Genomic DNA, 15,286 nt, shown 5'->3' with positions numbered 1-15,286 from the left:
CTTTCTTTCTTTCTTTCTTTCTTTCTTTCTTTCTTTCTTTCTTTCTTTCTTTCTTTCTTTCTTTCTGGTATCTACCGTTTCTCAGGTGATTGTGATTCAAGGAGCCTCTTGGTTTCAGTGAGAACTCGTGGATTAGGTGGATTAGGGATGGAGGGAGGGAGGAAGGAAAGAGGGAGGGAGGCCAGCCGGCAAAGACTTCTGCTAGGCCAGGACTACTTGGGATGGTTTCCCAGAAGTCCTTCTTGCACACAGGGCCTGGGCGGCTTTCAATTGGCTCCTGGGTACCAATTGAAGTCTATTAATATCAAAGTAATGAGGTAATTACTGTGATTTGGAAAAACTACGCGCAAATGCTTTTGAGGGAATTTTAGAGAAAAGAGGGCAGTGATGAGCCATCTGTGAGGAGAGGGATGAAGAATTTCTTTGAAGAAGTGTGTGTGTGTGTGTGTGTGTGTGTGTGTGTGTGTAGGGAAGCTGTAGGGAAACTGACAGTGTCATGCATGGTTGTGGGAATTCTGGAGTGACCTGGGGGTAGGGGTGTGTGTGTGTGTGTGTGCGCGCGCCTCAGACAGGCTGGGGAGAGCTTATAAGCAGAGGTTATCCCAGATATGATTCTTGGATTAGTAGAATGATCTTCACCTGGGAGCTAGTTTTTATTTTAGTTACTTACTGTGCCACTACTGGGGATTGAACTCAGGTCCTAGCACTCTAGCTTGCTCATAGCTCATGTTCTACCACTTGAGCCATACTAATAATCTTAGCTTTTTGCTCATTAACTTAAGAATCTGCAAGTTTTGGGGCTGGGAAAGTGGCTCAGTGGTAGAGCGCTTGCCTTGCATGCATGAGGCCCTGGGTTCGATTCCTCAGCACCACATAAGCAAAAAGAAAAAAGAAAAAAGCCAGAAGTGGTGCTGTGGCTCAAGTGGTAGAGCACTAGCCTTGAGCTGAAGAACTGAGGGACAGTGCCCAGGCCCAGAGTTCAGGCCCAACAACCGGACCCCCCCCCAAAAAAAAAAAAGAATCTGCAAGTTTTGTTTACCCAGGTTGGCTTTGAAGTTCCATTCTCAGATCTCAGCCTCCAGTGTAGCTGCGATGATAACTTATTTATGTTTATAGTGAAAGTGATAGGAAATTCTATTAGGAAATGAATGTGCTTCCAATAGAGAGTAGATCTTTGGTTGTTGTTGTTGGTGGTGGTGGTGGTGGTTGTGGGGCTTGAACTCTGGGCCTTGGTGCTGTCCCTCAGCTCTTCAGCTAAAGGCAAGTGCTCTACCATTGAGCCATGGAACCACTTCTGGTTTTCTGGTGGTTTATTGGAGATAAGAGTCTCATGGACTTTCCTGCTCTGGCTTTGAACCGCAATCCTCAGATCTCAGCCTCCTGAGTAGCTAGGTTTATAGGTGAGCCACTGGTGCCCGGCTCTCTGAGTTCTTTTGCTCAAGGTAGCACTCTATATTACTTCGAGCCACAGCTCCACATCCAGTTTTCTCATGGTTAATTGCAGATGAGTCTCATAGACTTTCATGCCCAGGCTGATCCTCAGATCTCAGCCCCTTGAGTAGCTAGGATTACAGCATGAGCCACTAGTACCTGGTTTAGAGAGTAGGTCATTTCTAAGGTGAGGATGATGATTTTTGCCCAACACAAGGTTTTGGGGAAGTATAAGCAGTTTGGAGAGTGAAGTCTTTCCCCAGGACTAGCTCAAGATACAGAGTTCAGTGGGAACTTAATAAACATGCAAATAATGAGGCCACTGTAGGAAACCCACTCTGCAACTGGGGTGTCTTTTTCATTTCTTCTGTTTTTGAGTGATAGGTTCATATCTACCAAGAAGGAGAAATGCCCCCAGCCTACATTCTCCTTTCTAAAACCTCTGCACAGCCTCCACAGACTAACAATTGACATGAAGACCCACATCCTGTTTCCTCCCCCCACCCAGGTAATCACTCTGTGACCTCTTCTGGGAACCCACACTCAATCCCAAGGTTGAACCAGAAAGGGCCCAGAAGGTGACTTTCCACACTCCCACAGCCTCTAGGAAATGGCCAAACCATTTGGGAAAGGCCATAAGAGGAGAACACTTTTGGTAACCCAACACTGTTGGCTAAAAGCTTTTGCTCCAGCTGGTGCTTGTGGTTCACGCTAATGATCTTAGCTACTTAGGAGGCTGAGATCTGAAGATCACTGTTTGAAGCTAGCCCAACAGAAAAGTCCAAGAGACTCTATCTCCAACTAACTAGCAATATGCCAGACTCGAAGCCAGGTACTAGGAGCTCCCAAGTTCAATCTTCAGTACTGGTGCATAATTCTATTTTCCTAATAAACATCACTCTTTATTATGTTCTTTCTTATTTTTAATATGTTGTTTTACTTTTTGTTTATGTGGCACCAGGGAATTGAACCCAGGGCTGCTTGCATGCTAGGCAAGCATTCTACCACTGAGCCACATTCCTAGCCTTTATTATGTTCTTATTCTTTTTGGAATATCCAACTACTGGTAACTCACTTTGTCTTCCTTCTTTTCTTTCTTTCTTTTCTCTTTCTTTCTTACTTTCTTTTCTCTCTCTCTCTCTCTCTTTCTGTTTGTCTTTCTGTATTTCTTTTTGTCTGCAATTGGGACTCCAACTTGGTATCTGACATTTTTGCTCATTGCTGGCACTCTACCACCTGAGCCATGCCTCCAATTCCTCTTCTATTTTTCTTGTTTTATTTGAGACAGGATCTCACTCTATAGTCTAGGCTGGCCTTGTGCTTGCCTCCTCCTGCCTCAGTACCCTGAGCATATGCCATCATACCTAGTGCCTGCTATGTGGTTTCTGAGCCTCATTTTACAGATAAGGAAAGTGAGACTCAAAGGGCAAGTAACTTGTTTGAAGTTTCATACCAAGACACTGGTAAAACAAGGGCTTCAGCCCAAGTTGGTCACATGTTCCTCGCTTGTTTCACGGGGGTGGGGGGTAAAGGTGGGATGATGAGGGGGTATAATTATTATCATCATCTGTGACAAAAGTGCAATTCTCACATGGAGAAGAGAATAAGTCTTTGGCAAGTGACAATCATTAGTAAAACACACACACACACACACACACACATTGCAATATGGACTGCAAATATGAGGGCAGCCTGAACCTCACAGGGAAACCCGAAGAAAAAAAAAGGGGGTGGCTGGGAAGGTGGCTCAGTGGTAGAGCGCTTGCCTTGCATGCATGAGGCCCTGGGTTCGATTCCTCAGCACCACATAAGCAGAAAAAGCTGGAAGTGGCTCTGTGGCTCAAGCGTGCTAGCCTTGAGCTGAAGAGCTGAGGAACAGCACCCAGATCCTGAGTTCAGGCCCCATGACTGACAAAAACCAAACAACCAAAAACAAACAAAAAACAAAAAAGACCGGGAACTGGTAGTTCATGCCTTTAATCCTAGCTACTCAGGAGGCTGAGATGTGAGGATTGTGGTTCAAAAGCAGCCTGGGCAAGGGCAAGAAAGTCTGTGAGACTCCGTTTAGCCGCTAAAAACCAGAAATAGAGCTGTAGATGAAAGTGGTAGAGTGCTAGCCTTGAGCAAAAGAGCTCGAGGATAGCACCCAGACCCTGAGTTCAAGCCCCAGTACTGAAAAAAAAGAGAGAGAGAAAGAAAAGATAAACAAAAATCCCTTTTTTCCACCATCCCTTTTCTGACTCCCTATTCCTTGTCTTCAACCACAGCCTGGGTGGCCTATTTAGGACCTGTACCCTGCAGCCTTGGTTCTCTGCTGCCCTCTGCTGGCAGCAGTGATCCCCTATGGATCCTTGCTATTCAATCTTCAAGGCCTCCAGCAACAGCCTGCCTAGCCCTAGACAGTGCCTTTGGTGAGTGGTGGCTGGGGGAAAAGGTGGATGCTGATGTCATTGACAAGGCTGATGGTGCCCCTTCTAGAGCCTCTGCTTCCTCCCTTTTGAAGTGCTGGATTGGGACTAACAGCTCTTAGACTATGACTTTGAATCTATTTCTGCTAATCTGTTTCCTGGTTCCTATTAACGCCAGCCCCCACTCGCCCTGAAAAAAAGTCATTTGCCTTCTATTCCCAGTGCTTCTATGCTTTGAAGTGTTCTTTTCTCCTATGGAGCATCATCAGAGTCCAGCTTGAACCATCACAGTAACCCTACAAGGCTTATTTCTTGCTCTAGGACCAGAAATAGAGAGCAGGATTTGTGACTGGTTTAAGAGGAAAATCTCTCCCTTAATCCCCAGCTGCTCCACCCAATGGCAAGTGTCCTGCTTCTAAGTTTGGTCTATTAGTCTCTTAGTCTCTTCTTTCCTGCTTTGTACCTGTCCAGAGCCCAACTCTTGGCCCACTTTTCTTTAATTTTTTTTGGGGGGGTCTGGTCATAGGGCCTGAACTCTGGGCCTGGGCGCTGTCCCTCAGCTCCTCAGCTCAAGGCTAGCACTCTATCACTTGAGCCACAGCGCCACTTCCGGCTTTTCTCTTTTTGCTTATGTGGTGCTGAGGAATTGAACCCAGGGCCTCATGTATGCAAGGCAAGCACTCTACCACTGAGCCACCTTCCCAGCCCCCCACATCTCTCTCTCCCTCTCCCTCTCCCTCTCCCTGCCTCTCTTTCTCTCTCTCTCTCCCTCTCCAATCTAGGAAGAACTTTGTGACTGTCTTGACCAATGGAATAATAAAACAGAAATGGGAGTGTGAGATTTCTGAGCACACCTCCTTTCTCCTTCTGGTTTGGGATGCTTATCCTTGTAATTCAGCCAGTATGCTGTGTGTGAGCCCAGCAGAGAGGAATTGAAGTCTTCTATTCACAATCACAGCCCAGCTCCTTGCCAAGACTGCACACTAGCTTGCCAGCCATATGAGACATTCAAAAAGATTTTCCATGCCAGGCACAAGTGGCTCACACCTGTAACCCCAGCTGCTTTAGAGACTGGGATTAGAGGATTGAAATTTGAAGCCAGCTCAGGGCAAAAAAGCCCCAAAAGCTCAAAGTGTAGCTCTGGCTGAAGTGGTAGAGTACCAGCTTTTGAGTAAAGAAGCCAAGTGTGAGCATGAGGTCCTGAGTTTAAGCCTCAATACTTATGCACACACACATAAAGCAGCCAGTCCAGGCCCCAGTCACGCTGCAGTGTTGCTGAGTTTCATTCATGGTTGTAGCTTAGTTCTCTGTAATATCAGGTCCTGTATTCATGGATTCAATCAACTGCAGATTGCCATTTATTTATTTATTTTGGTACCAGTCCTGGGGCTTGAACTCAGGATCTGGTCATTGTCCTTGAGCTTTTGTCCTCAAGGCTATTGCTCTACCTTTTGAGCCACAGCTATACTGCAGAATTTCTGGTGATGAGTTGGAGATAAAAGTCTCATAAGCCGGGTATCAGTGGCTCACGCCTGTAATCCTAGCTACTCAGGAGACTAAGATCTGAGCATCCCGGCTCAAAGCCAGCCTGGGCAGTAAACCACTGGGCAATAAGCCACTCAGAAAACCAGAAGTGGTGTTGTGCCTCAAGTGGTAGAGGGCTTGCCTTGAGCTGAAGAGCTGAGGGACAGTGCCCATGCCCCAGAGTTCAAGTCCTAGGACTGACCAAAACAAACATCTGCCTTTGAACAGTAATCCTCAGATCTCAGCCTTACCTTTTTTTTTGGGTCTGGTCATGGGGCCTGAACTCTGGGCCTGGGCGTTGTCCCTCAGCTCTTCAGCTCAAGGCTAGCGCTCTACCACTTGAGCCATAGCGCCACTTCTGGCTTTTTTCTTTTTGCTTATGTGGTGCTGGGGAATCGAATCCAAGTTCTCAGGCATGCAAGGCAAGTGCTCTACCACTGAGCCACCTTCCTAGCCCCCAGATCTCAGCCTTTCAAGTATTTGAGATTATGGGAGTGAGCCTTGGGTACCTGGCTGAAAATTTTTATTTTATTTTTCATGCCAACACCAGGGTTTGAACACAGGGCCTTGAAGTCTTGCCTGTGTTCCTAGCTACTTGGAGACCTTAGGTAGAAAGATTGAGGTCTAACCTGGCCCAGGTAAAAACATGAATCTCTACCTGAAAAATATAAACAACAGAAAGGGCTGAGGGTGTGGCTTAAGTAGCAAAGTGCTGGCCCAGTGAGTGCACAGACTGGAGTTCACCTCCCAGTAGTGTTAAAAGAAAAAAAAGAAAACACCAGAAACAAAGGAGATACTATGCTGCAAATTCTATTAATTCTTGTGTGTGTGTGTGTGTGTGTGTGTGTGTGTGTGTGAGAGTGAGAGAGAGAGAGAGAGAGAGAGAGAGAGAGAGTTCTGGGGCTTGAACTCAGTGCCTGGGCACTATTCCTGGACTTTTGTTCAAGGCTAATGCTCTTATCATTTCAGCAACAACTACTTAAGGCTTTTTAGTGGCTAATTGGAGGTGAGAGTTTCACAGAAGCCAATGGCAAGTGGCTCAACCTGTTACCCTAGCTACTCAGGAAACTGAGATCTGAGGATTGAGTTTCAAAGCCAGCCTTGGCAGGAAAGTCTGTGAGACTCTTATCTCTAATTAACCACCAGAAAACCAGAAGTGGTGCTGTGGCTCAAGTGGAAGAGTGCTTGCTTTGAGCTCAGAAACAGCCCCCTGGGCCAGAGTTCAAGCCCACGACCAAAAAATAAACAAACAACTTATGCATATGCACGTGCACACACACAGACACACACACACACAGACACACACACATACAGAGACACACACACACAGACACACACACACACACAGCCTCCTGAGTAGTTAGGATTACAGGTATGAGCCACCAGAGCCTGTCAGCTCCGCAACATGTTTTTTTTTTTTTTTGTCTTGTCAGTCGTGGGGCCTGAATCTGGACCTGGGCGCTGTCCCACAGCTCTTCAGCTTAAGGCTAGTACTCTACCACTTGAGCCACAGCACCACTTCTGGCTTTTTCTGCTTATGTGGTGCTGAGGAATCGAATCCAGGGCCTCATGTGAGGCAAGCGCTCTACCTCTGAGCCACCTTCCCAGCCTCAGCAACATCTTTTAATGTCACAATAAGGTGCTTATAGATTTACAATTCCCAAGTCCCACTGACTCCTCGAATCTATTGAGTATTGACTTTCTCCCAAGCAATCCAGCCATCTGTGGTGGAAGGCAGGGGTGCCAAAGCTTTCATTGATGGCATTTAGTTAATAAGTGTGCTATTCTTGGAAGTTTTGTTGGCACTTGTCCACCATCAATATTTTTCTTGTAGTGAAAACATTCCTTGTCATCATGGACACTTTTTCTGCCCCACCAGAAGTTTCAATGACATGAATTCCATCCTCCATGCTTGCCATTGCCTCCTCTCCTATCACTATGAGCAGTATTGTCCCAGCATGTGTTATAGCAGGCGCTCTACCACCAAGACATGCCTTCCACCTCTAGCATATTTTTTTGGGGGGGAGGGTCAGTCATGGGACCTGAACTCTGGGCCTGGGCGCTGTCCCTCAGCTCTTCAGCTCAAGGCTAGTGCTCTACCACTTGAGCCACAGTGCCACTTCCAGTTTTCTGGTGATTAATTGGAGATAAGAGTCTTATGGACTTTCCTGTCAGAGCTGGCTCTGAACCACGATCATCAGATCTCAGCCTCCTGAGTAGCTAGGATTTCAGGTGTGAGCCACTGATGCCTGGCTGCATAGGTTTTTTTTGTTTTTGTTTTTGTTTTCAAGTCCTGGGCTGAACTCAAGGCCTGGGCACTGTCCCTGAGCTTCTTTTGCTTAAGGCTAGCACTCTACCACTTGAGCCACAGCACCACTTCCAGCTTTTTCTGTGTATGTGGTACTGAGAAATCGAACCCAGGGCTTCATGCATGCTAGGCAAGCACTCTACCACTAAGCCCCATTCCCAGCTCCTGATTCAGGTTTTTATATCTTGTTTAACTTGTTGCTGTACTTCTGCAGCTTCTCGAAAATGATTTCGCTCTCTTCACTATCTGGATCTCAAGCTTGCTTTGCTTCTCTTGTGCTTCTCCTAGCAGCTGTTCCCCAGTCTTGTGTGGGTGGATACTCACATTTCACTCCTTGGGAGAGGATCCAAGTCACATATCAGAACATAGGGAGTGTCTGTCTGAACTTTTTGGGCCTCTCTTTCAGTTGTCCCATCTCCATCACAATCTCCTTCATCACCACTAGTGCTTGTCTTTCCAGATGTCTTCATACCTCTTCCACTGAGGATCTTGATTGTTTGTATATTTAGGTCTTGCTGTTTAGCTAGACTGACTTCCAACTCCTGATCCTCCTGCTTTACTATCCTGAGAGTAGGATTCCAGGTGTGTAGAACCACGCCTGGCTTAGGCTTCTAATTCACTATCAGACTCCTAGGCACTGCTGCAGCAGCTCATTTACTATTGTTTCTTTTTTCTTTGCTGCTTTCTCAGCCTTAGAGGCAATTCCTTCTTCCCCGTCCTCTGTATCCAGGTCATCATTCAGGTGGCTTCTTGAAGCTACTGCCTCTTCTAGCCTGCAATGTTGCCCAATAACAGAATTTTATCTATCTATCTATCTATCTATCTATCTATCTATCTATCTATCTATCTATCTATCTATCTATCTACCTATTTGCCAGGCCTGGGGCTTGAACTCATGGCCTAGGCATCACTGTCCCTGAGCTCCTTTGTGCTCAAGGCTAGTCTCTACCATTTGAGCCACAGTGCCAATTCTGGCTCTTTATGTAGTTTATTGAAAATAAGAGTCTCATGGAAGCAGGCACTGATGGCTTATGCATGTAATCTTAGCTACTTAGAAGGGTGAGATCTGAGGAGCAGTTTGAAGCAAGTCTGGGCAGGAAACTTTGTGAGACACCTATTTCCAGTTAATCCAGAAAAAGCCAGAAGTAGCACTGTGCCTCAAGTGACAGAATTCTAGCCTTGACCAAAAGGAACTCAGGGGCAGTGCCCAGGCCCAGAGTTCAAACCCTAGGACCTGAAAAAAAAAAGTGTCTCAAGGACTTTACTGTCTGGGCTAGCTTTGAACCGTGATCCTCAGATCTCACTCTCTTGACTAGCAATGATTATTGGTGTGAGCCCCCGGGCGCCAAGCAAGAAGTATGCATCTACTTCATACTAGGCTCCAAAGAAAACATAGAACACTTAGTCCCAGGACCAGAAAAAAAAAAGTGAAGCTGGATGTTAGCAGCTTGTGCTTGTAATCCTAGCTGCTCAGGAGGCTGAGATCTGAGGATTGCAGTTCAAAACCAACCTGGGTAGGAAAGTGCATATATTTCATGTTAATCACCAAAAAGCCAGAAGTGGAGTTGTGGCTAAAGTGGTAGAATGCTAGCACAAAAGCTCAGGGACAGTACCCAGGTCCTGAATTCAAGCCCCAGGACTGGCACACTAACATACATATGCACACACATATACACAATAAAACAAACAAACAAATATTAGTTAAGAATAGGCTAAGCCGGACACCAGTGGCTCATGCCTGTAATCCTAGCTACTGAGGAGGCTGAAATCTGAGGATCATGGTTCAAAGCCAGCCCAGATTGGAAAGTCCCTGAGACTTTTACCACCAGTTAAACATCAGAAAACTGGAAATGGTGCTGTAGCTCAAGTGATAGAGCGCTTGCCTTAAGCTGAAGAGCTCAAGGACAGCACCCAAGCCCAGAGTTCAAGCCCCATGACTGACCAAAAAAAAAGAAAAAAGAACTATAGAAATGACTAGGGTTGGTGTTACAAACCTGTAGTCCAGTTAGTTACTCAGGAAGAAGCTGAGGTTGGAGGGTGGATTGTGCTCAGGAATTAGAGGCCAACCTACACAGACACAGCATAACAAGATCTTAGCTCAAAGAACAACAAAAACAGCCGGGCGCTGGTGGCTCACGCCTGTAATCCTAGCTACTCAGGAGGCTGAGATCTGAGGATCTTGGTTCAAAGCCAGCCCAGGCAGGAGAGACTGTGAGACTCCTATCTCGAATAAACCACCAGAAAACCGGAAAAAAAAAACCGACAAAAAAAAAAAGAACAACAAAAACAATAAAAAATGCATGTAACTCCATAAATCAGACCATTTTATTTTTTTATTTTATTTATTTATTTATTTTGGTCGGTCGTGGGCCTTGAACTCTGGGCCTGGGCGCTGTCCCTCAGTTCTTCAGCTCAAGGCAAGCTCTCTACCACTTGAGCTACAACGCCACTTCCAGTTTTCTGGTGGTTTTTTTTTTTTTTTGACGGTCGTGGGGCTTGAACTCCAGGCCTGGGCGCTGTCCCTCAGCTCTTCAGCTCAAGGCAAGCGCTCTACCACTTGAACTACAGCGCCACTTCCGGTTTTTTGGTGGTTTATTGGAGATAGGAGTCTCACGGTCTCTCCTGCCTGGGCTGGCTTTGAACCGCGATCCTCAGATCTCAGCCTCCTGAGTAGCTAGGATTACAGGTGTGAGCCACCGGCGCCCGGCTCAGACCATTTTAGTTTTCCACTGAAACCCTCCAGTGTGGAATAAAATGTGTTATCTTTCCCTGCCTTCTGGGGCTTACATTATCTTTCTTCTGTGACCTTTCTGGTTTTCTGCCCACACTGCCCACTCCAGTTGCCCACACTGGATATTCATTATATAACGTAGGCTGGCCTTGAATCTGAGAGTCTCCAACTCTCCCCTTCCTTAGTGCTGAGACTATAAGGGTGCACAGCCATGCCTGATATCTATGCTGAGGCTTTAATGGTAAGCAATTCAGTACCTACTTTAACAGAGGGAGCTCCCTGAGATGCCTACTCTCCAGGCTTTGTCCTCAAAGGACTTGCCACTTGGGAAGGGCCTAGTGCCTATCCCTCTTTCTCAAGAGGAACTCCCTTTTTTATTCATTTAATAAATTCTTCATAGTACCAGGTTCTAGAAGATAGAGTTCCTGCTTCAGAGAAGCCTCCATATTCTAGGATGGCAGGTGCTAATGGAGTTTAGGGTAGGAAACAGAAAGTGCTTGTGGCAATGGGTGCTACAAAGGAATTAATATGATAATATGGGAGAACCATTCAACTTTCACCTACAATTTGAACAGACTGTTTACACAATCAGGTTAAAAAATAGATAAAAATAAAGCTGGGTGCTTGTGGTTCACACATGTAATCCTAGCTACTTAGGAGGCTGAGATCTGAGGATCATGGTTCAAAGCCAGCCCAAGCAGGAAAAGTCCGTGAGACTCTTATCTTGAATAAACCACTCAGAAAACCAGAAGTGACATTGTGGCTCTAGTGGTATACCTCTAGCCTTGAGCTGAATTGTTGAGGGACAGCACCCAAGCCCAGAGTTCCAGCCCCCACATATGACCAAAAACAACAATAACAACAAAATTATCTATCTATCTGGCTATCTATCTATCTATCTATCTATCTATCTATCTATCTATCTATCTATCTATCTATCTATCTATCTATCTATCTATCTATCTATCTATCTGAGGGCAGGTGTGGTGATACTTGCCTATAATCACAGCCTTCTGAGCACTTTAGAGCCTAGGGCAGGGAATTCAGAAGTGCAGCTTGGCCTGTTAGGTGCTGGTAGCTTGTCTGTAATCCTTGCTCAGCAGGAGGTTGAGATTTGAAGGCTGCAGTTCAAAGCCAACCCTGGGGTAGGAAAGTCTGTGAGACCTTGAAAGTAACCACAAAAAGCTAGAGCTGTGGCTCAAGTGGTAGAGTGCTAGCCTTGAGCAAAAAAGCTTAGAGACAGTGCTCGTGTCCAGAGCTCAAGCCCCAGGACTGTCAAAAAAAAAGTTCAGGGTTGGGAAGGTGGCTCAGTGGTAGAGTGCTTGCCTTGTATGCATGAGGCCCTGGGTTTGAGTCCTCAGCACCACATAAGCAGAAAAAGCCAGAAATGACATTGTGGCTCAAATGGTAGAGTGCTAGCCTTGAGCTGAAGAGCTGAGGGACAGTGCCCAGGCCCAGAGTTTAGACCCATAACTGACAAAAGAAAAAAGAAAAACAAAAAGCTAGCATAAGGGAAGTAGCTGCTAACCTTTAAGGCAATGATTCTGGGCAGCCAAGATGAATAATTATTCTGTTTTTTGTTTGTTTATTTGTTTTTTTGGTCCCATCATGGGGCCTGAACTCTGGGCCTGGGCGCTGTTCCTCAGCTCTTCAGCTCAAGGTTAGTGCTCTACCACTTGAGCCACAGCACCACTTCTGGCTTTTTTCTTTTTGCTTATGTGGTGCTGAGGAATCGAACCCAGGGCCTCATGCATGCAAGGCAAGCGCTCTACCACTGAGCCAACTTCCCAGCCCCTGAATAATTATTCTAAAATATGGCATGTCTCTGGGCCTACCCAAAATATAAGGACAATAGGTGAGCTTTAAGCCTTCCTTTCCTCAGATAAACCTCTCACTCTGTTGTCTCTACCCAACTTTTTACCATTTCAAAGGTGAGAGCACACATTAATTTATTTGTTTATTTATTTTTGTTCATCCTGGGGTTTGAACTCTGCACCTGGGTGCTGTCCCTGAGATTTTTTTTTTTTTTTGTATGGGGTCTGAACTCTGGGCCTGGGCACTGTCCCTCAGCTCTTCAGCTCAAAGCTAGCGCTCTACCACTTGAGCCACAGTACCACTCCCAGCTTTTTCTGCTTATGTGGAACTGAGAATCAAACCCAGGGCCTCATGCATGCATGCATTCTACCACTGAGCCACCTTCCCAGCCCATGTGCTAGCTCAAGGCTAGCACTTTACCACTTGAACTACAGCTCTACTTTCAGCTTTTTTTTTTTTTTTTTAGTTTAGTGGAGATAAGAGTCTCAAAATGGGCTGGAAGGTGGCTCAGTGGTAGAGTGCTTGCCTTGTATGCCTGAGGCCCTGGGTTCGATTCCTCAGTACCACATAAGCAGAAAAAGCTGGAAGTGGTAGAACACTAGCCTTGAGCTGAAGAACTGAGGGACAGTTCAGGTCCCACAACCGACACCTCCCCCACCCCTCCAAAAAAGAAAAGACTCTCATAGACTTTCCTTCCTAAGTTAACTTGGAACCATGATTCTTAGATCTCAGCATCCTGAGTAAATATGATTACAACTGTGAGCCACTGGTGCCCAGCAAGGGTAAGTGTAGATAGTCCCAAGGTTTTTAGATAGTCTCCAAGGTCTTGCAACTAAGCATTTAAACAGGGGGAAGCTTAACTGCTCTGTTGCTTCCCAGTTCCAACTTGAATCTGGTCTTTTTTTTTGTCAGTCCTGGGGCTTGAACTCTGGTCTTGGGCCCTGTCCCTGCGCTCTTCAGCTCAAGGCGAGTGCTCTACTGCTTGAGCCACAGCACCACTTCTGGTTTTCTAGTGGTTTATTAGAGAGAAGAGCCTTTCAGACTTTCTTGCCCAGGCTGGCTTTGAACTGTGATCCTCAGATTTCAGCCTCCTGAGTAGCTGAGATTACAGGCGTGAGCCACCAGCACCTGGTTGGTCCTTTTTATTTCATTTAATTTTCTAGTCTCCTTAGCTATCTCTCTTGCCACAGTTTGCCTCCCACCGGGCTATCTCAGTACTATACTTCTTTTTTTTTTTTTTGGGTCCGGTCATGGGGCCTCTACTCTGGGCCTGGGCCTCAGCTCTTCAGCTCAAGGCTAGTGCTCTACCACTTGAGCCGCAGCGTCACTTCCAGATTTTTTCTTTTTGCTTATGTGGTGCAGAGGAATTGAACCCAGGGCCTCATGCATGCAAGGCAAGCGCTCTACCACTGAATTACCTTCCCAGCCCAGTACTATACTTCTATGCCTCCCATCCTCTACTAACATCCCAGCCTTACCTGGGATGGGAGGAAGGGAATTGGTACAGTGAATTGTGGTGCCAGACTGCCTGGGCATATTGTTTCATAAGCCTGTTTTCTCATCTGCCTAGCTGGGTAGTAACAGGACCTACTTCCTAGGATTATCTTGAGGATTAAATGAGACAGTCCACAGAAAAGTACATATTATGTTAAGCAATGAGTCTTGTCAACTCCCACGATTACTGCTGTCACTAGGTATAGGAGGCCAGTTCTAGAGGAATAGCTGTGTCTTTTCCCCGGGCCCCTGTAGAGGAACTCCTTCTTGTTGAATCAGGACTTCAGATTCTTGGTTTAAGAGCTTGAGCTTTCTGTAGGCTGGGCAGCTCCCCTCTTTCCTTCCTTTGCCCTTCCCCTCTCCTATCCCTTGGGAGTGAACTGGTTTCCTCTGGGAGCTCTGCCTGCCTGGGGTTTGGTGGGAAGCCAGGCCTGTGGGTGTGTGGGGGAGGCCAATTTCTGAGCCACAACAGAGAGGTATCAGCTGACCAAGTGGGGGAGGAAAGAATTCCTCCAGCTATTTGTTCCTAGGGATTCTGGCAGGGGTACAGTTGATCGGCACCGCCAGTATGTGTGATCACAGGTCATCACCACATGCACATGTAGACACACACCTGTGTGCTCACACACCAAGTGCCACTTATGCTCTGCATCTTTTTTTTTTTTTTTTTTTGCTCTGCATCTTTCTTGCTCGGCATACAGAGCCCCTCTCCCCTTCTCTCCATTCTACTCAAACAGAACAGTGCCCCAGGGGAGGAGCTTTTTATCAGGGCTTTTTCTCATGGGCTTGGGGCCTCTTTAAAGCAGGGCAGTACGTGGGGGGACTTTTGATTTGGTTTCTGGCTTTGGTTCTGGGAAAGAGCCTCACTTTCCTTGGGTTTTGTCTTTTTGCCTGATTGGGCCTCTCCCTTTTCTACCATGTGAGGAAAGCTTCCAGTAGCCAAGTAGGATGTGGTTCCCACCCCAGGCAGTCAGCCCTACAGTTGTATGTGTGTGTGTGTGTGGGCAGGTTGTGGGGCTTGAGGTCAGGGCCTGGGCGCTGTCCCTAAGCTTTTGTGATCAAGGCTAGCACTCTACCATTTGAGCCACTGCTCTATTTCTGGCTTTGATGGCTAACTGAAGAGTCTCATGGACTTTCCTGCCACTGATGCCTGCTTCTCCCACCCTCCCCACCCCCCCTTGGTGCCACCACGTTCCAGAACTACTGTCCAAGTACAGAGGGTGAGAGCTCAGAGCCTTGGGTACTAGGGATCCGGTCACGCCTAGAACTCAAACCTAAGGCCTCCTTTTCTTACTCCGTGCTGTTAACACTTCTGACCCCCGCCCCCAGGTGACCCAGCACCCTATCCTCCGGTTCCAGTCTAGCTACTCTCAGCTTCCAGCTCCAGTCTGTGGCCCCGTCCCAGCGATCCCCGCCCATCGAGGCCACGCCCACCAAGACCACGCCCCTAGCTGCCACGGGTAGGGTGGCTGCTGGCCCAGCCGGGCCGGCGCTGCCCTCTGGCCGGGGTACGCGGTGGGAGCGGCCGGGCACGGCGGGACTGGACGATCGAGGCGGCCCGGGGGCTCGAGGCGA

The 15,286-nt window shown here is 47.0% G+C and overlaps 1 protein-coding gene across 1 annotated transcript in view; it reads left to right on the top strand.

The window, feature by feature from the left end:
* Positions 1-10,613: 10,613 nt before the first annotated feature.
* The window catches only part of Snta1 (syntrophin, alpha 1), a 31,456-nt gene continuing 26,783 nt past the window's right edge, over positions 10,614-15,286 (top strand). Inside the window, exon 1 of the mRNA XM_013010686.1 lies at positions 10,614-10,643. Coding sequence (XP_012866140.1) covers positions 10,614-10,643 — 30 coding nt within the window. The remainder of the gene's footprint in view (positions 10,644-15,286) is intronic.

Source organism: Dipodomys ordii, unplaced genomic scaffold, assembly GCF_000151885.1.
Source record: "Dipodomys ordii isolate 6190 unplaced genomic scaffold, Dord_2.0 Scaffold13, whole genome shotgun sequence".
NCBI lineage: Eukaryota > Metazoa > Chordata > Mammalia > Rodentia > Heteromyidae > Dipodomys > Dipodomys ordii.
Note: the sequence above shows the minus strand (reverse complement) of the source record. Positions and strands in the feature narration are given on the sequence as shown.